The sequence below is a fragment of the Phoca vitulina genome, unplaced genomic scaffold, assembly GCF_004348235.1.
Source record: "Phoca vitulina isolate PV1807 unplaced genomic scaffold, GSC_HSeal_1.0 scaffold36, whole genome shotgun sequence".
NCBI lineage: Eukaryota > Metazoa > Chordata > Mammalia > Carnivora > Phocidae > Phoca > Phoca vitulina.
Genome location: NW_022589739.1, coordinates 599400 through 626501, shown reverse-complemented (window position 1 = coordinate 626501; position 27102 = coordinate 599400). Strand labels below are relative to the sequence as shown.

The following is a 27102-nucleotide window of genomic DNA, read 5'->3' as shown; positions in this document are numbered from 1 at the left end:
GTCCCCATCAATAAGCGCCACCCCGAGGCCCCCTGCCCCAGGCTGAGACCCCCTCTGCACACCAGGGGCTCAACTCCCAGCTCAAGAATAGGCTAGAAGTTAGGTTGCAAATTGGCACAACTCTGCTTAGAAAGCAATCTGGTGCTTTGTTAGCCAGAGCCACACAGAAGTTCAGACCTTCTGATCCTGTGATCTCTCTCCTGGGAGTTTATCTTGAATAATCACTCAAGAGAAGCACAAAGCCCTCAGCAAGATGCTGTTAGCTGCAGCGCTATCTGTCACGGCGGAACAAAACCACAACCACAGCAATAAACCACCCGAAACGAAAGAAACTGGCAACATCCGATGCCAAGTGGCTGTTTTAGTAAATGTGGTACATCAACTCTAGGGGAGATTTTGCAGTCGGAAATGTGTGATAATTGGTATTTTGTTCTACTGCATGTTTTCTCTGGTCGTGATTTTTTTTTTTATTTTTTTCCTATTTTATTCCTTATTCTTCCAGCGGCCTGAACTCCTTTGAGGAATGAGACAAGCTATAAATAAATTTGAAAATGAGTTTTCCAACGCTGATGCAGCAGTGTGGAGAATGTATATGATATAATTAATTTCTGCCCTGTTCTGTTGTTGTGTGGAGACGTTAGCGAATGAAAATGTAATTTTCCATTTCCCTCACCCTCTCCTGGAAGGACAGCGTTTGTGCAGGGAGCTCTGGGTCCCGTTCAGGGCGGGGGTTGGGGAAAGACAATCACCAGCTGCTTGAGTCGTCGAGGCCTCTCTGAAGACCCCTGCCCTGGGCGCTGGGGTGGACATGGCTGGAACCAGGGGCGCTGCAGGCTCTGGCGGGTCTCTGAGCTCAGCAAACACTCTGGTACCCAGTGAGGGTGGGGGGAAGGGAGTGGGGTGTCCCAGCTGTCACGAGTTGAAGACCTGAGGCCTTGCCTCTGTTTTCCTGAACCCCATAACGCCCCATAAGACATTAAAGGTGGTGGACGGGTGGGAAATTTGACCAAGAATTGGCATGGGGTGGGCTGACTTGTTTGAATTTGATCTGGGTGGGGGGTGGGGGCCGTGCCAGGGGGGTGTGGGGGTGGGGGCGGGAGAAGAACACGATAGTGCCCAAATCGTAAATGCTAGGGAGCAAGGAGTACGTTGAAACAGCTCTAAGTGAAAGCAGACGATTAGGAAATCCTGTGTGAGTGTGTTACCGTTTCAGAAAAGTGTCACAGCACGTAGGCAGGCCTGCCAGGCCACATTTGAAAGTGAAAGTCTTTCTGCAACGGTGTAGACATATGGGTCTATGTTGTTTTAACAGCCTCCTCTCCAAATATCCTTTAAGAAGTATTCTTTCAGGGGCACCTGGGCAGCTCAGATGGTTAAGCGTCTGCCTTCGGCTCAGGTCATGATCCCAGGGTCCTGGGATCGAGCCCCGCATCGGGCTGCCTGCTCCGCGGGGGGCCTGCTTCTCCCCTTCCCTCTGCTTCTCCCCCTGCTCATATTCTCTCTCTCTCTGTATCTCTGTATCTCGAATGGATTAAAAAAAAAGTTAAAAAAAAAAAAAAGAAGTATTCTTTCAAAAATTACTTGTTGAGGATCTTCTCTGTCCCAGGTGTTGTGCTGGGTCCTGGGGTTATAGTAGTGAACAGTTGTGTCAGCTTTTCAGGGTTCCTGCCCTGGACCCAAAGCAAGCAACAAATCAATCCAAACCCAAGCAGGGCTCCGATCAGCCACCCTCTCCACTCGCGCCCCCCCCCACCCGGCTTTGCTCAAGAAACGCCGCCTGGCCTCGTGGGTGCCCCAGCCCGCCCCACAGTACCAGGACCTTTTCATTCCCACCGCATTGATAAATATTTCAGAGGCCATGTGTCCGGGAGACACAGCCGGCCGCTCGTGCCTCCGGTTAGCTTCATCTTTGTCTCCACTGAGGGCAGGGGGCAGCCGCAGGCACACCGAGTCTGCCCCTTCACGGATGCGCCTCCCCGCTCTCCTCCGCCACCTCTCGGCCCAAGCAGGCCAGGATCTGCACCAGCCGCACACTGTGGCTACGCCAGCCAGTGGAAGGAAGGGCAGACTTTGAAGAGGAAATTCACAGAAGCTGGAGGAGGAAGGGGGACCAGGTCTGGAGGTCACCGTGTCCTGCAACACTTCCCGCTCTGAGTCAGGGCCTCCACGGAGGAGGACAGGGGCAAGACTTGCCAAGAATAGCCAGGCCCTGGCAGGTGCTGGGTGGCCTGAGACTGGGGCTCGCCAGCGCCATCCTGCCCACCCCCATTCCCCCACCTGTGGCACAGTTGGGCTTGGGGTTTCGTTTTTTGTTTCTCAGGACACGGAGGGCCCACCTGGCTGTGGTTCAGACCAGCTGGGAAGACCGAAGCCCCTTGACCACAGAACACGGGAAGTGATGGCAAACACGCCTGTCCTTTACCTAAACTCTTTCAGTGGCTCTCCTGCCTTGGGAGAAAGGCCAGGGGTCTGAACGCAGCACACCATCTGGTCTTGTTACCATCTCCCCGCCGAATTATGCTCCACGCTTGAACACACCATCATCCTCTCACCTCCAGGTCTTTGTGCCTGGAACATTCTTCCCCTCATCTGGCTAGCCTCTAATCATCCTTTGGGCACCTCTGAGAAGGTTTCCTTGACACCCACTACTGTCCAGACTAGGTTGGGTAGAACTCCACAGGCACCTCGAATACCCCCTTCTGTTCCTCTCACTCACAACACACTTACACATCTGGCCTCCCTACGAGACTCTGAGGAACCCACAGGCAGGACCACAATTTCTTCCCAGCACCACATCCCCTGTGCCTGGCACAGGTCCTGGCCCAGGTCCTGGCCCATCATGGGCGCTCAGTAAATATTTATCAGTTAAGTGATGAGAGAAACAAAAGAGGCCAGGGTCAGGTAAGTACCACAAAAGAGAAAGCAGGGCGTCTGGAACTGAGCCCCTGGTGCTGGCCTCATTCACAGCCACTGTTCACAGCACAGTCTCTCTCAAGACTGTGAGGGAGAGGATCCTGCTCGCCCCCTCGTTAATGCACAAGGCCCCGGGAGAGTCTGGCACAGAGAGAAGCCTCTGGGATGGGTGCTGCACGAAGGACACCATGAACTGGCAGTATGGCTGTTGGTCCACGGGTAGGGCCTAGGACCCCTTTGTCACTCCTGCAAAGCTTGTCCTCCAATACATGGTGGGGCTGGACACCTAGAGTCACCAGCTTCTGTAGGGAAAAAAGGAGCCGACTTCTCAGGGGAGTGGCCCCAGCACTTGCCTCCAGCTTTTCCCTGCTTTATTTTCTACTCATTGAAACCCTGCCCATCCTACGAGGTGCAGCTCAAGCCACCTCTTGTAGGAAGTTCTGGTGAAATCCCAGCCCATAGGGGCTTCCTTCTTTTCCAACCTCTGCCATTTACTGGCTGAGGACCTGGGCCAGTCATTTCACCTCCTGAGCCTCAGCACACGGGGACAGTAGACCACACAGCTCACAAGGCCACGGTGAGGACTGAGTGCCATCAGGCTCGCTAGGCGGCCAGCACAGGGCAGGTCGTGCCGCGCAGTGACCCCCGCCGCACTGTCTCGTGTACAGCAGCTCTGAGTTCTCAGCAGAGCAGAAAGTCCTGGAAAATGGCGAGCACCACGTATTGTCTCTTGCACCCCTCCCAGGGCTTAGCACAGGGCTGGGCACCCAGGCTAGGCTCACTCAACCCCCGCTGAGTGACCTGTATCTCTTTTTCTTCAATTCTGGATTTTGATGGTAGGGAAACTGTATCCATTTCCTTCCCAGCCCCCTGCCCTGCCCCGTACCAGCTCAGGGCTCTGATGGCGAGAGCATCTGACAGAGTGTCAGAGGTACCCTAATCTGCCCAGCCGTCTGACTGCTGGGCACACGATGACCATACCGAAAGCCCAGCAGGTGGCACTAGGATGGACCCCAGCAGGAAGAGTGGCTCTGGGGCTCTCCTGTGGTGCCAGGACCCCACGCCTGGCGCCAGGGAAGAGAATGAAAGACGCCCCATTACCTCAAGCCAAGAACCTATGTCCTGATCCCTGGTGACAGGGAGCAGAAGGCAGGAAGTCCAGGAGGAGGTAAACAAAAACACACTCACAGCATATACCTGCAGCCAGGAGGCGCCCCTCCCGCCCCGTCTCCCCCCTCCCACGGCTGACTCACAGACCAATCCCAGGAAGGGCAAACGCGGAGTAAACAGCACTTAGCTTTCAACACTCTCCCGGAGGGCACTTCCCTTTTCCTCCCACTGCCCTCTTCCAGGGACCAGCCTGGGATGTTCTGCTCATCCTTCTAGGTCGCTGAGCCCTGGACAGACCCCTGCTTGGCTCCAGAGCCCCTCACTCCTAACAGTCATCTCAGCCCCTGACAACATGGCATCTTCTTTCCCCCACGTCTTCCTGGCCCCAGGACCTTTACAAAGCCATGGCTTGTCCTCTGAGGGCTTCATGGGACAAAGAACACCTACTAGATAGGCTTCGGTGGGCTAACCTGGGAACCTAGGCATCACACAATGTTGTTTATATACAATACATCACACAATGTTGTTTATATACAATACGTTTGTAGTTTGGAATGCAGGAAATGAGCATACACCTCCTCGGAGCAAAGTAGCTGTTAGCTGCCCCCATCGATATGACCTTACTTTGCTGCTAGGAATCTTGGGGCCCTAGTGCCCCCAGTTTCCTTGCTGCTTCCCCTCCCTAGCTCCCATCGCAGCAATGGGGAGCCTGCCCTACCCCACCCTGTTATGCTGTTGCTGGAAGAGGCAGTCACCCGGCTGTGGGGGGAAACCCTCCTCCACCTCAGCAGCTGCTCCCATTGGTGAGATGTCTGGAAGCCAGGTGTCCTCACCTGGGTTATACACAGTGTGGAGTTACTGTTACCACAACCAGGCCCAGGGGTAGGCAGAGCTGACGGGGAGGAGCAGGAAGAGGGCCTGGGGCTCAGACACTGGTTTCTCTCAGCTCCCCACATGTTCCTTTCCAATTTCTCCTACCAATCCTGTGGAGTGCCCAGCCTGAGGGTGCTCAGAGGCCCTGAACACCGCATGGTCAGGGCTGAGGGTCAAGGGGAGACACCTGGAGTGTCTCGGTGAGGAATCCAGGAAGCCACGCTGCCTGCCATGTTCACAACTCCATTCTGAGAAAAGCAGGCCCTAGCAGGACTCTCTGCAGAAAGATGCCATGACTGGTGCCATGGATGGTCTGGCCATAGGACACCATGGTCTGGATGGACACAGGGAGTGGGACACTTGGGGTGCTCAGTGTAAGCCCTGCCCTCGGAGAAACTCCAGCTTGGATGCTGGCCACCTGGCCCCACCGGACCCTCTCTTTAGGCAATATGAACACCAGGAACACACAGAAGACCTGAGTGGCCGTCTCATTCTCCATGACCCTATCTGGGAGGCACGCCCAGTGCACCCTCCACTCCTGGCCCACCCCCGGCGACCCCCACAGCAGTGTTTCTTCCTGGCACACCAAAAGAACCCACTTCAGCTGGGGGCGGTGGTCAGCTGAGGGCATCTCTTCTAACTTCCTCCCCTGTTTCCCATGCCCATCAGAGCCCATTCTTGGTTGTTTCTTTCCTACTCAGAGAAAATCGTCTGAAAATGGAGCCCCATAGTGTCCTAAGTTTTCCTCACCCCACGTAGGTGCCCAGCCGTTGGTGGAAAATAGCACGAGCCTCCAGCGGATCTAGTCTGAGCCATGCCATTAACCTCAGGAGTGACCTCAGGAAAACACCCCGCTCCGGGCCCCCATTTCACATCTCTAAAATGGCTCTCTCAACCGGCAGAAAACACTTTCTTTACGTCTCCTTGCCACATTCTATGGAACTTCCACAGATCTGTCTTTTAACTCACAAACGTTCTCTTCAGGTATGTTAATTCATTTAAACTTTACACTTGAGTCATTTTTGTTTCCTTTTTTTCCTCTCTCCGGGGCCTCTCTTTGGCCCTTCCTACCACATTGGCTCTTAAACTGGACAGGCCAGGGAACCAGTGTGAGGTCTCCAGCTGCTAACCATCTCCATCCCAACCATGCACTTGGGCACTAAGCACAACAGGGTGGGTCCTCGGAAGCCCCTAGACCAACTGTAACATCAACTTGGGCCAGGGTTCCATCAGCCACCTGACCTCCATAAGCCCTGGCCTGACCTGGGGACCCCATCCACCGAATTAATTTTGACAACCAAATTTTTAATTTCTAGAGGTCCTTTTGACTCTTTTCCCCCTGATACTTTTCTGTTTTACCTTGTTGGTTTAACACCTTCCTTTAGCTCTTTAATTATTTTGAACATGCTTATTTTATGATCTCTTTTCAGACTGTCCTATCATTTCCAGGTATTGAGGGAATAATTCTCCTGTTGTTTTGCATTTGATGGCTCATACTCGGGTGGTACATTTTTCTTTGGTGGAGCCCCATATTCTCTGGAAAGTACTTGTAATATGTGTGTCTGCTAGGACCTGGGAGTTTTACCAGTTTTGGTCTTTTTTTCTGTACATATATTCTGGGCTTGGGGTTTCCTAACTACTTGGATTCAGTCCCTACATCTGTGAGTACCTCAGGTTTGAACTTCTGTTCTTTAAGAAGAACCTTTCTCCTCATACCCCAGGTAGGTGGAAGCTTCCTTGTAGCTGCTTCAGGGCAGTGAGTCTTCACACCCCCAAGAATTCAAAACTGTTGCTGTTTATGTAAATGTATGGCTGCCTCCCGATAAGAGATCAGTTCAGTGGAGTGTAAAAGACCTCCCTTGTCTTTGTCATCACTGTGTCTTGAGGGCCAGGACAGTGCCCTGTGCACAGTAGGCTGTCGATATACATTTGCTGGGTAAGTGACTGAGGACACTGTGACTTCTGGGGGCTCTGCTCCAAGAGACAGTTTGAGGCTCCCCTGGATTGGGTGCTGCCAACGTCTCTTGCTTCTGCCACCTTCACTCCCCGCCTCAAGCCCTGAACACCCTCTCCCAGCATGCAAGCAGCAGAGCATGGGGCTGGCTGGTCGCGGGGACTCACTGGAAATGGAGGTGTACACAGCGAAGGCCCTGAGGCTGGTCATCTCCTTCCTGCGGGTCCTCTCCACGCGGGTGCAGAAGATGTTCTCCCAGGCGTACAGCTTGAGCAGCTTGATGCCACGGAGCATCTCGTTGGTCTGCTTCAGCCTCTCGTTGGAATACTCCTGCCAGGGGTCACCAAGTCAGAAAGGAGTCTCCTTTGCCCCCATCCCACCCAAGAGGAAGGAGCCAAGTCAATGCCCTCACCGTTTCACAGACAATGCCCAGCTCCTGTGCCCACGGGGATGCCCCCTGCCTTCTCCATTCATCCCCGTTCACAGACAAAGAAACCGAGGCCTGGCCAGTGAAGTGATCTGCTTAGGGCCAGTGAGTGTGCCTGTGCGTGTGTGTGTGCACCTGTGCGTGGCTGTTTGGCGGCATCTGGGGGAAGAGCGAGGAGCCTCACTGACGTACAGGGAGAGGAAGCAAGCAGCCGCATGGGACAGGCTGGGGAAAGGGGGCCTGAGCACGCCCAGGACACTCACTCACCAGTGTGCTCCGCTGGGCCTGGGAGAGCTTGGTGGCCACAAAGTACTGCACAGGGGCCAGGAGGATGATGACAGCTGCCCCGATTAAGGCACTGACACCGAGGATGTAGTAGAGGAGAATCACACCCACGATGATCTGAGGGAGGGTCACGGGGGTGAGTTTCCTCTGACCTGCTGGCTGCCCTGGGGGAGGGGGTGCTGTTTCCAGCTGTCCCCGGGGGCCAGAGGAGGAGGTGTGACAAAGCAATTTCAGAAAGAGGTATTAACATGATGCGGTCTCTGCACAAGCAGTGGCTTTCTGGGCTGATCGCTAACTGCATTTATCTGCCAGCCCGCTGAGGCGTTAACTCTCTCCAAATCTACCTTCCAGATGGGAGTCTCAGAGCTGAGGTTGCACAACGGGTGTAACGGCACCTTTTGTTCTGTTTGCTGGCTGTCCAAGCTGACAGTTCCCTCCCGCGGGGAGAAAAGTGACGTAGGAGCACAGGGGCTCTGCTGCGTCCCCCCGGATAAACTGGTCCGGGGGCTGGGAGTTCAAGTTCCATTTTTAGGCTCCTGGCATCTTTAAAAAAAAATTTTTTTTTTTAAAGATTTTCTTTATTTATTTACAGAGAGAGACACAGCGAGAGAGGGAACACAAGCAGGGGGAGTGGGAGAGGGAGAAGCAGGCTTCCCGCTGAGCAGGGAGCCCGATGCGGGGCTCGATCCCAGGACCCTGGGATCCTGACCTGAGCCGAAGGCAGACGCTTAACGACTGAGCCACCCAGGCGCCCCTCCTGGCATCTTTTTAGAAATAAAATATGCACTGTCTTCTATTAAGCTAATTATTACATATATAAGAAAATGAAAATGATCTCTTAAATTTGTGACATGCTGTACATTGAGTGGTCTTTGGATTAAAATAGAAGTTTTTATAATTCTTAGCGGCAGATACACTTTATAATCTATAATACAGATCTACATATGTACATGAAGGCTGTTGTCTTCACTTTTTTAGTGACTCTGGCAAGTATTCTCTGAAAAGAGAATTCTTCTGTTTCTAGCTTTATGCAAATGACCGCCTGCTTCTGAATATTTATGAGAAGTGTAAATTACTCTTGCCAGCCCCTGAAGCACCGAGATGACAATTTATCAGGTTGCCTTCAGAGGCAGACAGCTCTAAATTCAGGGCTTATTCTAAAGGAACAGATGTGCTGTCTTCCTTAATTGGGGGGAAAAAAAAGTCTGCCTGGGTTGGCCCCGCACTCCCTGAGCCCTGCACGAAATTGGCAGTAAGCTCCTCGCACTACCTCAAGGACGGAAGAGCAGGTGAGCGGCTCTGTAATTTCTCTGAATCACAGAATGCCTCTTGTGTTAGCACGATCTTAGGGGCTGGTTAAGTGACCCCTTCACCCCCTGTCTCCCAGGGTTTCACTGATGTTAAATGCGGACACAGGGGTGCAGAGGAGCACGTTAGGAAATAAAGAACCTCCTACTCCTGCCTGGCTCTGCTTGCATCATCCTACCCCCAAATTATCCCTGGCATCCAGTCTTTTCATTAGCTGTCCTCATATGGAGGCAATCAGGGCATCGTTCAGCAGCTTATAGATCCAGACATCAAGGGAATTCCCAGAGCACTCCCAGAGTCACCACCACGGCACCTGCTGGAGGTCGGTGCCCAAACCCCCACCACCTCCAAGCGCTGGCAGCTGCTGGAACAGGACCTGGAAACACAGCTGCTGCTTCTGCCAGCCTCCCTCTCACCCTCCACCCACCCCTTGTCATGCTCCCCACATTCTTCTGTCCACGCCTCTATTCTGCAGGGGTCTCAGGGACCCCCTGGAAGAATAGACCAGAAATCAGGGATTCTGAGTATGCAAAGCAAAGGTGGGGAACACAAGGGCTATTGTAGCCCCTATTTGCAAGTTAGGAAAGTGATCTAGTATAGTAGTGGGGAGATCGTAGGCCCTGGAGTGTGCAGGCCTGAGTTTGAATGCAGTCCCAGCACTTAGCTGTGCAATCTTAGTAAGTTACTTAACCTCTCTGAGTTTCAGCTTCTTCATCCTTAAAATGGGGATTTTAATGCCCACTTAGCAGGACTGCTGTGAAAATTAAATGAATATATATAATAAGTACCTAGAATAATACCTGGCATGTAGTTAGAGATCAAGACTGGGCGGCAACCCTCTTCTTACAAACAAACAGACAAACAAACAAATAAATAGGCCTTATGGGAACTCTGTCACTAGGGAACCACAGAAAGGAGATAACCTGGGAATAGCGCTGCCACCGGCTCACTGTGCGGCCCACCCCCTCTCCAGGCCTCCAGCACCCGTGGGATGGGGAATCAAAGAAGTCCCCACTCTGGCCAAGTTCCTTAACATGGTGTTCATAAGCTTCAGGGGGCCAGCAAAGCCCCTGAAATTGTAGGCAAAATGTGTGAATGCACATTGGTTTTTCTGAGAACGTTTCGTTAGATTTTCAAAAGTATGTGTAGATCAGAGGTTGCCTAGGGCTGCGAGAGGGGATGACGAGTGACTGCCAATGGGCATGGGTTTCCTTCCAGGGTGATGAAAGTGTTCTAAAATGGTGATGACGGCTGCACAGCTCCAAATATGCTAAACCCACTCAACTGCACATTTTAAGTGGGTGAATTATATCTTAATGAAGCTGTTCTTTTAAAAAGTATATGTGATCAAAAAAAAAAACAAAAACATTAGAAATCAAGGAGAGCCTTGGGGATAAAGCAGTGGAACTCCTGAGCTGGTTTGAGTATGCTCAAAAGCCGCATGGCCTGTGGCCAGCCAGGCTGCACAGAGCATCCTGACTAGGTTGAAGGCGCTGTGTCGACTCTGGGTAGTAACATTGGGTCTTGAGGGCTGCTGAAACCTCTTCTCAGTGGCAAAGGTATAGCCTTTAAGGAATTAAAAATGGAAAACCAAATGATACTTCATGATAAATAAGCAAAGGTAAGTGATTCGTGGAGATAAAACTACCATGCCCCATTGTTGGGAGGGTTAACTGCACAAGCAAGAGAGGCTGGGGCAAGCGTTATTCGTTAGTATCGTTAGCAACGATGTATGTGCCATAAACGTTATAAGTAATAGTAATGATGACAATACAGTAGGTTTGGTGGACAAACTCTTTCAAAGGAGGTGGTTTAAGGGGACATAACAAAAAGCGTTCTTGTGGATAAAAGTCTGGTAACTATATTAGATGAGCTCTCTAGGCCCTTCTATAGTTTCTGTAGTCACCGATCCATCTTGGCAGAGAAGGAGGGTGCACAGGGGTCTAGGCATGGATAAGTGGTAATAGGGGATGGCATATAGGGCTGTCCCCATAAAAAGGGCCATCAGATTCCCTGCCCTACCTCCCCATCAAGATGCCTACCTGACTCCCTGTGCAAGTCTCTCCTTCTATTTTCCTTTAATGTCTTTCAAATATAAGCTTTACAGATAAGAAGGACCAATAAAAATCACTTGAGATTAAGGCTTATGGAATTTGCATCCCAAGGAACAATGGATTCTGGACCGATAAAGTCCTCACTCACACCAAAGTGTGCAATTTCGAGGGATCTGATATTTACTTAGTGACTACTCTGTGCCAGGCACTCTGCTTGGCGCTTTACTTACATCATCTAATTGAATCATCATAGCAACCCCAAAGGGTAGGAATCATGCCCATTTCATAGATGAGGAAACTGAGGCTCAGACAGGTTAAGTATTTGAATCAACCTGTTTTACCAAAGCCCAGACACTATCCTCTCTACCAGGCGGTCTCTCTGGAGCCTGCAGGTGCTCTGGGATTCCCACTTCTGGTCTGAGCACCAGAGTGAAGCATGGGCTCCATGGGAGAAGCTTCAGATGAAAGAGCAGACCAGCCCAGGGGTCAGATAAGCCATGCTGAGGATTCGCCTACTATCGTTGGGAGAGAATGCCACCTCCTTCAGAGCCAGTCCCAAAGGTTGTCTGGCTTTAGAAATAAATCATGGCTTTGATTTTCAAAAATAATACACGTTTATTGGAGAATCTAGAAATGCATAAAGAAAATAAAAATTACCATAATCCCACCATGTGGCCTTCTAGTTCTTTTTCCTGCGTGTATCTGTGCAAATATGTATATATACATACATTCTAATTCAGTGCGAAGCTCACTGCATATACTATTTTGTAACTTTTTTTGGCTTAAATATACATCATGAACATTTTTCAATGTAATTAAGTACTTTGTGGCTACATAACTTTTAAGGTCTGCAAAAGTGTTCCACATATGATTATTCTGTACTTTTTTAAAGGTTGGCTGCTTTTTTTAAAGCCTTAATGACGAGAGAGATGGCTAGACCATTTGCTGAGTGTGAGACAGTACAGGGACCCAGGGGTATACCCCATGGAGACCCCAAAAGGGTGGAAGGTGCAGGCAAACATGGAATGGAAGATGGTGCGCTCCTAGTCACCGGGCACGTCCTAGAAGATTCTGACTTTGTGCCCTCCACCCCCAACGCTGGCACACAGCCCTTACCTGCCCTGGCATAGCCCAGAGGTTTGGGCACAAGAAGAAAAACCACATGAGCTGGTTGGTGTCGATGGCAACCAGGTTGCAGATCTGTGCGGCTGTCATTTCCCCCATGGACAGGTTGGAGGTGGACAGGTGCATAATTTTGTTGTAAATCTTGGTCTGGAAATGAGAGCAGAGTGTTCCACATTTGTCATCATCATCGTCCTAATCCCTCTCCCAGATGCCATGTGTCTACAATGGGCCAGTACTTTCTCAGACATTACAGAGCAGCTCTGTAAGGGGGCAATGAGTGGGGAAAATGAGTGTTCCAATTTCACACATGAGGTAATTAAGGCTCAGAGAGGTAAAGGGCTTTGATTCTAGATCAAGCAAGTCAGAAAGGCAGCATTCAAATGAGGAATCCATGCTGGCAAGGCAAGCTACTTTCCCCCAGGAAAGCAAGACCTCTCCCTTGGGGACAGGACTTAATTAGCTCTTAAATCTTAATAGCAGATCTTCAGGTCCAGTTGTATTCTTGATTTGCCAGAAGCCAGTGGAGAACACACTTCAGAGCCATAAAAATGATAAAGTGGGGCAGCTGTCTGGATTAATGTGGCTATCTTCAGCTGGGGGCGGGGGTATGCTCTGAGGCCAAGTCCTGTCTTAATTGAGCCTTGAAACAAAACAGGCGGTCAGCCTGGGAAGGTCTTATGTGAGACGGGACATATAAGTGTCAATCAGCCCCATCATCATTGGGAGTTCAGCTACCCAGAGCACCTTGTTCTGTCTCTCCAGGGCAGATGGGGAGCAGCCATAGTAATGGGAGAACTCTGAACCTAAAAGCTCTTTGTGCAGAGTGGTCAGGACTCCTAGAAAGATGGCAATTTTCAGGGTGTGTGCTCTTAAACAAGGAAAAATGCATTCCCATCTTCAATGCCCTAGGGATGCCTGCTCTTAAATGAAATTCTATTGTGCATTTGTTATAAGGTGGATTCCCAGCTCCCTTAATTCATCTTTTGTGAAACCCAGGTTATTTGCGGGTCAGGTTTGATTAAAGCATGAACCTACTCTATGTCTTTTTGTGAGTTTATATACACCATGGGTAAAATAATGGCAATGACATTTTTGACAGATCTATGCACAGCCTAGGTTATGTGAAATCAGTCTTCAAAGAATAATAATAAATCTAGTTTCAGTGAAGTAGGAACATAGAGTAATCTACCAAAGAATGCATTATTCAGTAAAGACCAGGATATACAGAAATATGCAACTGACTAATAGCTGGCGTATGTCAAAAAATTATGTATCTAATACAAAAATTTTGCTTAATAACATTTCATGCCAGAACTGTGGTTATTCTCAAACTCATGAAGACATGGACCCTTATCTATAATTTTATGTAAAGCTCTGAAAAAAAGGTTTGTTTTTCTAATTTGTTTCCACAATCAATGCTAGCATTTTCTTTTCATAGCATATGAATTTAGCGCTCCTGGATCAGACAGTTCGATAAAAACAATTACAGGCGGGCGCCTGGGTGGCTCAGTTGGTTGAGCGACTGCCTTCGGCTCAGGTCATGATCCTGGAGTCCCTGGATCGAGTCCCACATCGGGCTCCCTGCTCGGCAGGGAGTCTGCTTCTCCCTCTGACCCTCCCCCCTCTCATGTGCTCTCTCTCTCATTCTCTCTCTCTCAAATAAATAAATAAAATCTTTAAAAAAAACAAAAAACAATTACAGGCTAATACATTTAAAACCCATTTTTGGCTCTTTTAGTGTAATTGGAAAATACTGGGCCAGTGTGTAATTTATGACATACAAACAGAAAGATTTAATTACAAAACTGACTACAAAACTCACTGTCGTCTATGGTGGTCTATGGTGGTATGTGTCTGCCAGTCTGTGCAGAACCTGGACAAAAAACCTTTCAGAGAGGTTTTCTGAACTGAGGAATAGCTTGGTTCTTCCTAGCTCTGAGCCCCTAGGAATCTCAGAGGGCCTTAGATTTCCTGGGCTCTTTCCACTGTTCTCATATGATGACATTCCTGAGGAAATGACTGTTTTCTCAGTGAAAAACCACTGGGGATGGACAGCATTGTCATGTACAGTTGCACAGGCTGTGTACTACACAACTCGGGGGCGGGCGCCATTCACATGGACTATACTAAGATAAATGGAGTTTGGACCCAGCCCAGGCCATCCCCTTCTCCTCTCAGTCCCTTTTCTGTAAAGCCTCTGATTCTGGGCTCCCAAGGGACCGGTTGGTGTTAAAAATCTGAGTAACATTTCTGTTCTGAAGTATGAGGTGGCTTTGGGTTTGGTCACAGCTTCCGAGTGTTCTACTGACTTCATGGGAATTTCCGGGTATGGCAGAATCAACTAATTGTCCCCCAGGATCCATTCTCCCCTCTTCACAAGAAGAATTTCTAGGGGACATATAGGGCTGTCCAGAATAAAGACCACAAATTCTAGCCTCTCTAGGTATGGCCTGGTGGCCAATTTCTCATCGATGGGATGGGAGAGAATATGTGCAACTTCTGTGTTATGATTTTAAAAGAAGGCAGCGCTCCCTTCTGTTGCCCCACCTTTCTACTCTTGCTGGTTTAAGTGTAGGCCTAATAGTGACAATGCCAAAAGCCACCTTCAACCATAAGACAAAAATCACATGAAAGCAGCATTCCAGAAGGAGCCAAGGTCTCTGATGAGCATGCTGCTGCCATACCAGCCCTGACTCAGTGTGAAAAACAAACTTTTATGCTATTTAAACCACTATCACACTGGGTCTCCTCATCTCAACAGTGGAACCGAAATTCTAAAGAAAACACTAGGGCTTAGACAACTCTCATCACCGCCTTGCTTAAAAGTGCCCTGAATCCTTCCTGATTTTGATCATCATTTTAACCCATGCTGAGAAGGAAGCCATAGGGGGCAGGAGCGAGGACCTAGACCCAAGGGAGTCACTGGGCCAGATAAATCTCTCTTGTTAGGACCCAAGATTTAAGAGCTCCAATCGATATTCGAGGCTTATCTAGTTCTGGTATGTCAAACTCGTTTCTTTTTTTGCACCCAAAGAAGACCAGTGGCAGACCCCTGGAACAGAATCTGGAGAAGGATTCTGAGTCTGTATGTGCATTCAGCAGGAAAGAGTGAGGTGACCCATCAGTGATGTCTGTCCCAGTCAAGGCCGAGCAGGTGAAATCACAGACCCAGTGCCAGGCAGAACCAGGGCTGGCCCCCTATACTCCCCGAGTCCAGCCCAAGGCACTTTCCACCCTCCTACACTGCTTTGTCAACAGTTATTGTTTCAAAGCACTGCTAAAGGGCAATAACAACAAAAGGATAAACTCACCGCAGAATTATTCTCGAGTGCCCGTGAGGATGAATAATGTGGTTTTTACTGTGAAGTGAAAACATCATTAGCCAAGTACCTGTATTGCTCCTCTCAAGTTAATTCCAGTTTCAATGGCGACATAGTAGGATGCTTGCAGAAATGTCCTTTGGAGTAGGAGGGCGAGGAACAGAAGCACGGCTAGGACGTAGGCATTAGCAAGGAACTCTTGGGATGAGACAAAGTAAACCCCGAGAAATTGCTTCTGTGGGAAAGAGAAGTCGGAGATGACCACCATTAACACCTGTTAGTGTGCCATGGTGGCCATTATTATAGGACCCTCCATGCTTGCAAAGTCTGTGCTGCTGTGTATAAGGGCAAAATCAGACTGATAAATCCAACTAAACATCCTCTAGCCACAGGGAGGGTTGCTTATACCCTCTTCATCATCCTACCTAGGGGAACAGAGTGTGGCCCAGCTCTAACCTTGTGCCCATAAATATGACTTTCAGCTGTGGGGCCACCAGGCCCAGGGGAGCTCAGTCTGAATGGAACAAGAATAAATAGAGCAAATCACAGAGCAGCCAAAATCAGAACTGCTTGAGCAAATCCCACAATGTGTGTTCTCTGCTACAAAAAAACCCAGAATGAGCTGAGGTCTTGTCCTACACTCACCAACAGCCAGCCCTGTAGAAATTTCTGGGGAGAAAAGGCCAGTGGGAAAACTGTAGTGCTCCCAGGCGAGGTGGAAACTCATCACCTCTGATGGACTGAGAAGATTTCAGAAGCCCCCCTGGCCTCATGGTCTCCCAGGACCTCCTTTTAAATTGTCCTCTTGCTACACCTCCAGCAAGATCTCAGATGATAAGCACTGGGAAAAAAAACCCAAACGTTTTGACTCTGTTGCTAAAGATACCAGGAAACAACAGCATGTCTGTTTCCAAATTCAGCACCAACAGCTCCCAGGAAAACTTTGATCCTGATTAAGTCCTTTGCTCCCCAGCAGAACCACATCAATGTTTCCATGAAGACAGCACTCTCCCCTTCCTGAGACTCTGCCCTGAACTCTGAAAGCTATTTGCAGGGTATGGGAGCTGCTGCAGGGTGAAGGGTGGTGGGAACAAAGTGATGAGAAGGAGTCTGAGGGCACGTCTCTGGCCAGGATCAGGCCCAAGGGGTCAGAACGCCAAGAGGGGTCTTTTTCCTAGAGTCAGAAATTCCTGGATCATTGGATACAGAGCTTTCTGATGGTCTGATGGTACAAAAGATCTTGCCTCTCATTTCAACTGGGCCTTCTCAATCAGCTCTTACTGCTTCATGGAACTTACAGCTATCTCTCCCTGGCTCTGTGGGACAGAAGTCTTTTCCTTTTGGGGACAGCAGGAAGCAGGCACAGAGAGACAATTAAAGTCTCCTAGAGGAAGGCCTACCAAGGCCTGAAGTCCCCGACTCTGGCTCATTTATCAAAGTACCAGAGGGAAAGGCAGAGGGAGAAGGAAGGAGGTATGTGTGTGTGTGGCGGCGGGGGGGGGGGGGGGGGGGGGGTTGGAAGCAGCAAAATGGACCTTAAAATGAGGCTGCAGGGGTTGAGACCTGACCTTGCAGGGAAGGAAGGGGCAAGACACAGTATTTCTCAGGTGCAGAACTCCATCCTCGCAATACACCAATGAGAATACCATTATGAGCCTAATTTTATGTATGAGGAAATGGAGTTTCAGCATGGTTATGTGGCTGCCTCGAGGTCACATGCTGATAAGGCAGAACACATGAACATGAACAGGAACCTGTGTGATGCCAAAAACATCCCTAGATCCACTACCCAAGCCTCACCCAGCCTCTTGACCTCAAGTCTCCTATTGTCAGCTACAAGCTTGTGGGGGACAGACCCACGGCCACGTGGCTGGTTCTGGGTCAAAGATGAAGGCACATGGGCTTGGGAAGACCTGGTCCTATTTAACACACTTTGGAATTCTTCGGTTCTACCATCTTCCACAGAGACCCACTTCTGGAGAATGGAGTCCATTATGTTAAAGCAACAAAGCACATCCTGGGAACTTACCCCAAAGGAAATCATTTAACATCAGGAAATGAAAGTGCTCTATCCCTGGGTTACAGCAGAGGGAGAGGTGAAAAGCCATGTCCATGTGCATCCATAGGGAATAGTTGGGTATATTCTGATGCTCATGGGAACACTGACCGCTACGAAAGCTCTCGAGTGTGCCACGCACGTGCTGTCTCACGATGATCAGAAAACACGTGGGCTGGAGAATGTGGACTCGAAAAATCACCTGATCACATATGTTGGTTAGAGTATGGGTGGTATTTGTTAAATACGCTCATTATTTGTACATTTTTAGCAAAGCAACTAATTCCTTTTTCACAGCTTTAAAGGCAAAACCTTGACCCTTTCCCCCGACAACACACATACTATTGGGGCAGAAACTCTATTTCTTTGGATCAACTTCTTGTGGCCTATTAAGATGAAAATCTCCCTGCAGGTCTAAGTCATTAGGGTGTTATTAGATCTCTCTTCAAAGAGACAGCTTAAAAGAGATGGAGCCCAGAATAGCTAAGTTTTTATTAAGAAGTGGGTACTAGACTAGCCAAAGGGACCCGGGGTCCTGCCCAAGGAAGGCAGGCCCTGGGAAGCTTTAAATGGGTGTGAGGGCATGGACATTGCCCAACACTTTGAAGGCTGGAGAGAAAAGGCCAAGGACCTACAACTGGACATCTGGTGGGAGTTAAATGCTTCGGAAGATCAGATGCCCTAGTCTCATACTTTCACAAGCTCTCAGGGAAGTGTTTGTTTCCAGGGGTTTCCAGGCTCAATATGTATTTTAAATTAATCAATGCATATGCTCTTCCTCCTCCATCTGCTTTCTATAGAAGTTATACACTTGCCCATTTTGCAGTTGAGCTGGTTCATTCCACAGGTAGGACTAGAACCTAGGACTCTTGACTCTACAGTTCTGACCCCCATTACCTTGCCTGGCCAGAGGTATGGCTGGAAAGGCCCTCTTCCCTTGTTCTCTAGGGCTTAATGGACAGGGATCATGTGGGCTTTTGCTTCTTATTTGGGCAGGAGCCAGAAGTCAATTGCCCATAGGTCCCAGCCCTGGAAGGCCCTGGGAAAAAGCAATAACAATTACCTTTGACCACTCATGGACAAACGTACCCACCCATCCATCTTTAACCATTTAACATGGTGGTTTAGAGCCTGGACTTAGATGTTAGCCGTATCTGAGTTTGAGTCCTGACTCGTTATATATTAACCACTGTGTCCTTATGTAAGATACCTCGATCTCCCTGAGCCTCAGTTTCCTCACTATAAAATGAGGCCACAGCGGGTTTCTACCCAGAGAATTGTTGTGAGAATTCAGTGTAACAATGCAGGTAAAGGTATCTAGTAAGCATAAGCGCTCAGCAGGTGAGTGCTTCTGTATGATTCCCTGAATACTCATGTCTCCTGTGCCCCTGAGTGTCAGACATGGAGCTGGGTACTGGGCACAAGGAGGTCAGATAACACAGTTCCTGTCTTCAGGGATTCAGGGTCGAGTTGGGAAAGAGACAAGGGGGGTTTGATGCTGCAAGCCCAGGCTATTACGGGAGCACAAAGGAGGGGCACCTCATCCAACCAGATGGAGTCTTCCTGGAGGAGGTGACATCTAAGCTGAGTCTTGGGGGCTGAGAGGGGCTAGTGAGATGAAAGGAGGCATACCAGCCCAGAGCAGCTGCGTGGGCATTGTCATGAAGAGACCAACCCACATACTGACATCACAAAGTCACAGAAATGCATATCAATTTACACCAGTCACCCACAGTGACAGCTACAAATGCGTGTACCCAAATGAAGACATAGACACACATGGAAAAAGAGAAACCAAGAGACACAGGACAAATAGAAGGACATACATACAGAATTATAAACGGTTCCCAGGAGAACCCATTCAGAAACAAACACTTTCACACTCACGAACCCACACACGTTTCCCCTCTGAAGTTAGAGGCTTTTGGAAGCTTTGGCCCTCAGACCAAAGCCACACTGTTCTTTCTCTGCTCAGCTGACAGCCTAGAGCAGAGCTTGGCAGTTCTTTACGAATCCAGTTCCCTTGCCCTGCAGCCAGATCAGTGGCATCCTTGGCAGGTGACAGATTGTGGGTGGGGGTTAGGCTGGAGAGGGGGCTGGAGAGAGAGAGAGGTCATGGGCTGCACCCAGCCTGGGTCTCAGCTTTCCCAGGGGAGTGGCAGAGGAGACAGGAGCGTGGAATTAAAGAAGAAATGATGTTTGTCCTCGCGGATTCCAAGGGCAGTGTGATTCTTGCCAACTGTGAGTGTCCTGGAAAGGGAAGACAGGACAGGGCAGCCACTGACAATGAAGTAAACAATGGTGCCCTGCTGTGCGGTCTGAGCAGCACGGATGGAGGCTGAACCCAAAGAAAGGCTTTCTTACAGAGGGCTGCTCGTGAAGAGCTTCCTCATAGGTTCATAAAGACCAGAACAGCACCTGTCTCTAGGTGACAGCTGCTGGGAGGCAGGGGGATGAACCAAATGACCTCAGTAATTGACCCCTCTCCCCCATTTTCTGGAGCCAGAAGCCCAAATGAGAATTAAGCCATATCCCAGGCAACCACACGATTGAGGATTCTTTGTTGCTGACACTGGAGACTTATATTTACTTTCACCTCTCGTTTCAATGTCTGTAATTTGCTGATTGCCTTTGGGCTGCAGGAACAAATATTAAATCTGATAAGGCCTGCTGCCACTGAGGCAGAGCCATCTGTCTCGGGGATTTACGGACTCACAAAGAACCAGGACAAGAGCATTCCAATGAGAGGGCAGTAAATCCCAGGGTTGGTATATAAATAAAGAGAAAAGAGACGTTCAGATGAACCACAATGCTAAGTGTTGTTCTCCCTACCTCTTTGGCACATCCTGCCTCAGAGTTCTCTCTCTAGGAGAACCCCACCAGAGTTTTGGGAAACACAGGAAGCGGACAATGGTGTGAACAAGCTGAGAAGGGCTCTGGCCAGTGTCACTTCCCTCCTGATAGTTGCAGCGGGCTCTTGCTTCTGTGGGATTATCAGTGTAGGATATTCTGGAGTCCTCTACGGTCAGACTAGAACTGAAGGAGACACTCTTGTAGACAAGAGAAGCCGCCCTTTCCTCTCTCCCTTTTTGGGCCAAGTACAGTTCAGAGGCTCAAAAACCAGAGAAGGCCTCAAAAACCATCAAGGTCTAAACAAGCAAGAAGAGTCCTCACATTCTTGTTGAACTAGAAATCTGCCCATCTGAGCCTGGCTAACTCCTGCCCCATGCAAATACTTGTTCCTTTATGAAGCTGTCCATGACCACTGGCTGAGTTAGTCACTCCCTCTTCCCACAGTTCCCTGGATATACGCCCTAATAGCAGTGTTTAACACACAGTAGAAAAATCTTTTATTTGGATTTCTCTCCTCCATTGGATTTCACAGTCCTTGGAGCCAGAGGTGATGGCTTGATAATAGTAAGTCAGTTTAGCATGACAGTTCTAGTGCCCACACTCTGGAGTGAAAGAGACTTGGACTCAGATCCCAACTCTGTCACAAAGTAGCTGAGAAACCCTAGGGAAAGTTACTCTCTAACCTCTCTGTGCCTCAAGTCCCTTGTCTGTAAAATGGGGATAAAATACCTACCTCGTGAGTTGTATGGTATATGAATTATATCCCAATAAAGCTATTACCAAAAAAAAAAAAGTACTTACCCTAAAAGGTTGTGTTAGGCGTGAAAGGAGACAGCACATGGGTAACTCCCACAAGCAGCCAGGCATGCGTTAATTGGTCAGCACGTGGTTGTTATTATAGTTAATAGGCCCCATCATAACCACTGCCTCTGGATTCCCACAGCCCAACCCGGGCCTGGCACACAGTAGGGTTTGATAAATGTTTGCTGAATAAATCAGACAAACAGACTTGGAGTGTCTCATATTCCTGACCAGAAGTGCTCAGCTGGTTAATTGTACCCCTGGGAAAAATTAATATAAACCTCCCGAGGATTAAATGCTCTCTGCGATCTTAGAGCCAATGAGATGAATAGTGTGACACAAGGGAGTGTCATAAATCATTAAGATCTCTAATTGGCAATTCTCAGCCTCATTTTTGGACTGTTTGTGGTTAAAAGTTTATAATGATATTCCTGCTGGGAAAATAAAACTCTGAGTCTTGTTAATGGTGAAAAGTTTTCAATTTTGTGACCATCTGAACCAGCATGGCGGCAAAGAAACAGAGGAAGGAATTAAGTACCCCACCCATCCCCAGGGTGGATGCTCTTGCCCCAAGCAGGGAAAATAACCCCCCAGAAAGATTTCCTGCCTCTTTGGTCCAACACATTTCTGTAGCATCTTTAAAGCTGCAAAGGCCATTAGATACCATCTAGTCCAATGAGTTTGAAGTATTTTTAAGACATGGAATCCTTTTGTCAAAGAATTTTTAATGGGAAAGTCCAACATATTCATAAAACTGGGGCAGCTTTGCGTGAAATCTGGAACTGGGGGGAGAAGCCCATGGAGGATTCCCTCGCCCCTCACCCCAACAGCAGCCTCCAAGCTGCACCTGTGGAACCTGGACGCCAGAATGTACAGACTGAAGCAGTCAGATCATGGGAAGTTATTTGGAGTCTACAAAGAGGATGTAAATGAAAGCCAACATATTCAACAAATCAGAGAGGCCCTAGACGCAGAGTAAACGAATGCACTTCCTACAACTTTCTGAATGACTAATACCTGGGAGAGGTATTATGGCAGTGATGACATGGTGAGGAGAGCAGGGCACCGTAAGTCTCCCTGGGGCACCAGCTTGCCTCCTGGCATTTCTGTTAACCGGATGCAGAGCATCTTCTAGAGGGAGATATTGCCAAGGGCTTTGTGCCAGTGTGGGGAGCTGACCCAGTGCAGCTGACGTGCACACACGTTGACCTCTTGCACATTCTCATGTACAAGGGAAAATCTTCCAAAGGGTGCTCTGCTCTCCCGCTGGGGTGACCTACCTTGGGCTGGGAGACACGGTTCTCTTTCCCAAGGTGGTCCACAATCCCGAAGATGCACAGTGGCCCGGCGAAGCCCAGCAGGTCAGCCAAGATGCGGAAAGTGCTGCTGAGGACCAGGCGTCTCCCGAAGGCGTGGCAGAGCGCCTGCCAGATGGCCCGGGCCCCCTGCGTGCTCTGCAAGTCCTTCTGCTGCCCAGAGAGAACCCACGGCCAGGTCAGAAGGGCCGAGGGCCCGTTCGCGGCAGGGCCCGGCCTCCCAGGAAGTCCCTGGCTCCTACTGCCTGGGGAAACCCAGTGGCCATATTTGCTGTAAACAGGTGAACTCCAGAAGAAATCACTGAGTCACCAAGTGCACAGTTAGGTGGGCCCTATCAACACCAACATGGTCCAGATGGGGAAACTGAGGCCAGGTGCTCGATCAAGGTCACACAGCTGGTCAGGGACGATGTGATGAGCACAGCACTGCAATGAGGAAGTGGCAGGTGGCACCCTCATTTGTCACCACCTGCGAATGCATCTGCCTCAGTGTCTCCCCACTGTGCTAGCACAGAGGCAGTGAGGGAACATGGGACTGGGAGTTGGGAGATTGGTTCTGCCACCTACCAGCTGTGGCCCAGCTCTGGGCAGGTCACGGCCTTTCTTGGGGTCTCCGTTTCCATGGCAGTGAGATAGGGAGACCCCTGCCTGGCTCAGCTTAAGAGTTCTTAAAAGTATCAGGCCACTAAATCCCCCCTTTAAAATGGGTGAAAATTCCCACCTTTCTCATCACTGAGCTCTAGAAGGAAGAACTTAGGACATGAGGGAATTCAGTGGGGTCACTTCCCTTCTCAGGGCCTCAGTTTCCCCCATCTGGACAATGAGGGTGTTAGTTCAGATGACCTAAATTGTAAGGGCTGTTCTAGCTGGGACCGTCCTATGAACCTTAACTTCTGGATTTGTCCCCGGTTCCCTGTGTGACTTATGCAAGCCTCTTCTCCTCAGTGGGCCCTACCGGGGGTTTGACGTGATGCCTTCTGAGGTCCCCATCTGTGACTCTAACCTGGAGGGAGGGGAATGGATGGTGTGGCAGGGCCCTCACTGACCGCTTGGGTGTCGAAGGCCTCACAGAGCCGCTGGTAGTTGGTGAGGGCCCTCATGGCAATGGGCAGCTTCCCAATGGCTCGGAGATCGATGGGCTTCTTATGGGCAGTCTTGATGAAAGCATTCATCCACCAGTAGGTGCCTTTTGACAGCAGGTTCACAAAGGGCTGCAGGAAGCGTACCCCCAAGTCCTGTAGGTCTTCAGGGGGCTTCACCTCCCTTGGTGATTTGAAGAAGATATATCTCTGTGGGGTACATGGGTCACCGGGGACAGGTAAATGCAACTTCTCACCCCTCTCCACTTTGCCCCAGAAAAGATCTGGAGTTGTGGCATCCCATCCTTGACCCTGACCTCTAACATATGGGGCTATCTCTTGCCTATTCCCAGGAGAAGGATCACTCCGCACATCTTGGCTACCAGTGCCAGGGCCTCCTGACTTGTAACTCTTCCTTGAGGTCTACTCTGAATCCCCTTGGCTGGGTTGGGTTGGGTTGAAGTTGGATTGGGGAAGAGCAGAAATCTCCCATATACCATATCACAGATCTGAGGACATGACCATGTTTCATGTAGGGTTTGCAGAATGTGGAGTCATGCAAACCTTGGCTCAAATCCTGCCTCCTCCACTTACTAGCAAGGTGTCTTTGGACAAGTTCTCATCTCAAATGTTTCCTTGTCTGAAAAGTGGGTGGTAGTCACATCCCTGGGGTGCTGTGAGGGTCATTTGAGGCAGGGAATGTAGTTGGCCTTTGTACCTTGTACATAGCCAACTAAAACAGGGGTGTCAGAGAAATGCAAATTCAAGTAGTACTTGATACTCATCAGCCCAAATGGGGCTGGCCCATTGCTCGTTGGAGGCAGGGAGAAGGTTTTCTTATTCATTGCTGGTAGATTATAGTCTTTCTGGAAGGTGATCTGCAACACTCCTTGAAATTTAAAACACACAGACCATTTGAACTAGCAACTCCGCTCCCTGGACTCTCTCCCACAGAAATAAAAGCAGCGATACATAAAGATATAAGTCTGTTTAATACACCATTATTTGTGAAGGCAGAAACTTGGCAATGAAGTGAAGGCCCATCAATTGGGTAATGGCTGAAGAAATTATTGCTCATCTACTTGATGGAATATTATGCAGCCATTAAGAAAACTAAATTAGCCATACCAGACTTGGAGTGTCCTAAGAGATAGCTGTTGGGTGAGGAAAACAAGATGCAGAAAACTGTGTACAAGATGATCCTATTTTTATAAAATGAATATTGAGAGGAAAAACTTTTATATGTGTTGAGAAAAAAGAACCTTAAATAGATACATGAATATGGTATTCTATTAATAAAACCAAGAGTGGAAGGGCACATATGAGGTTGCTAATCTGGGTTACCTGGGGAGGGAAATGTCCAGGGAGTGTAGGGTAGGGAGAGGGGAGAGAGGGAAAGGGGGTAAGCAAAAATGATAATGAAACAAGACAAAAGACATGTATGCAGCCACATTTACTCATTCAGGTATATGCGTAACTATATGAATACATTAAAATAACTCCCTTCCCCCAAAACAATACCACCACCACCACCAACAGAGCTCAGAGAAGCCAGTACTCGAAGCTCTTTTCCCTCCCTATGGGATTAAACACAGAATCTTTCAACCTTGGCTAACACTTCCTATCACTTCCATTCCCTCTGGGAGCTTGGGGTAGAGGGCAGCTGGACCAGACAGAATGTTCCTCTCGAACCTCTCCTACTGGTCTCAACTCCCCTTTGGGGGCCGCTAAAAGAGGCTGACTCCTTCTAGGGCTCGGCTAAGAAGCAGGGTGGGGGCCCACACCCAGGAGCAGAACACTGATCGGAAGTTCCACCCTGGCCCAGGTGTGTCCTGAGGTGGGTGGCTGGGGTGGCCCAGGAGTGGCTTGCTTACCCTCACCCTGATGACATTGACCTCCACCAGGAGCAGCATCCCGTAGAGGATCACCAGCAGCCCCGTGAGGCAGAAGCGCAGCTGTGAGAAGCCGATGGAGTGGTCATAGAACTTGACAAACTTGATGGTCTTGGTGATGAAGGCCAAGGTCCAGTAGACTAGCAGGGCTGCAGGCGAGAGCACGTGTGTGCGATTTACACGCATATGCATTCACATGTGTGCAAGGGTGTGGGAGAGAAGGGGAGACAAGAAGTGTGTCGGGGAGGAGGCATGTGTGTGAGTGAATAAGCCAACGTTATGGGTGTGAGTGCACATTTCTGAGTAAAGGGCTGTGTGTGTGAATCTGTACATGTGTAATTTTGAGCTGTTGTACATACATTAAAACATCCATGATGGGTATGTTCAAAACAGTAATAATCTTGTAAGTCAAGCTGTCTTGTAAGTCAGCCAAATTTCCCTTTACAGTAATTAATAAATTATTTTTTCGGTTTAAATACGTTGTAGGTGCTGTGCCAAGTAAGCACTTTAAGTATTATCTCACTTATTCCTTACAATCACCTTGTGAGGGGAGAACTGCCACCACCCCGGACTGACCGGACGAAGGAAGCCAGGCTCAGGTAGCTGAGTGGTCAGGCGGCGGAACTGGGCCAGCCTGACCCGGAGCCCATGTCCGGAGGCTCCATCCTATCATGGTTTGCTTGTGGGATTTCTAAGCTGGGAAGATCTTAAAGGTTCTTCAATCTGCTCTTTCATTTTATAGATGAGGCAACTGGGACCCCAAAGAGGATGTGAGCTGTCCAAGCTCACTGCACACTTGAGTGTGCCCAGTCCAGAGCCCACGACAGCATGATGATGCTCTTGTGGAGCCTGGGTGCCACAAACACGGAAGTCACAGTTCTGTGAGGCAGTGTGTATAGTCGTTAGAGCAGGACCGTGCAGCCAGACATACCTGGGCTCAGCTCCTGTACTTTAAGGGGTAAGCCATTTAACCCATTCAGGCCTCAGTCTCTTCACCCATAAAATGGGGATAATAATAGTACTTCCTCAAAGGGTGTTGTGAGCAATGTATGGAAAGCATTGGGCACAGTAGGCCTGGCGCACAGTGGGTGCTCTTTGGACATCAACTGCTAATACTGTTATCATCTCCAGATTTTAGACCTGGGACCTTAAACGTCAGAAGCTAATCTCTATAAATTCTCACCACCACCACCTGCTAATAAACCACTGCTAGCTGGCAAAAAGAGAAAGCAGCAATAACTAGTCCCCTTTTAGGAGACGCTTTAGCGTGGGCAGCTCCTTCCCCCTGGCTCCCTAGCGCCATGTGCAGACAAGATCAGCCTAAATCCCCTAGAGCTCCTCTCTGGTGGGACCACAGAGAAGGAGACACCTTCACTCTGCCCTCCATCCCTAGGTGGGCCTGGTCACATGAATGCCAGGGCATCTCTTGGAGACCAAAGCTGGGGTCTGCCTAGGGCAAGGAATTAGGCCAAGATGGTGAACTTGCCCAGGGAGGGACGAATGCCATCTATCTCAGGTCCCTGGGTGAAGGCATTAGGATAGAGGACAGAAGCGTCTATTTTCTGTGTGCTGCCCGCCTCTGGCCCAGGAGTGGGAGGATAATCCCCTCAGCTTGGTGTGGCCCCCAGGTCACAAGGATCCCACAGCTGGAGGCCGTCAAGCTGCCTCCACACCTACACTCCCCCAGATAGAACCCAAGCCTCAGAACCTCTTTGGTCCTTCATGAGGTCACCTAT

General features: G+C 49.4%; 1 protein-coding gene across 9 annotated transcripts in view; it reads right to left on the bottom strand.

The window, feature by feature from the left end:
- The window catches only part of ABCC8 (ATP binding cassette subfamily C member 8), a 74010-nt gene that overhangs the window by 37124 nt on the left and 9784 nt on the right, over positions 1-27102 (bottom strand). For 6 of the 9 annotated variants that reach the window (XM_032427076.1, XM_032427077.1, XM_032427082.1 and 3 more), the window contains 7 exons: positions 25349-25515; positions 23442-23684; positions 22360-22548; positions 15440-15604; positions 12041-12196; positions 7545-7679; positions 7018-7180 (listed from right to left, as the gene is read on the bottom strand). In XM_032427076.1, the coding sequence (XP_032282967.1) occupies positions 7018-7180; positions 7545-7679; positions 12041-12196; positions 15440-15604; positions 22360-22548; positions 23442-23684; positions 25349-25515 (1218 nt within the window). The remainder of the gene's footprint in view (positions 1-7017; positions 7181-7544; positions 7680-12040; positions 12197-15439; positions 15605-22359; positions 22549-23441; positions 23685-25348; positions 25516-27102) is intronic. The other 3 variants (XM_032427078.1, XM_032427079.1, XM_032427081.1) reach the window with 2 other exon arrangements.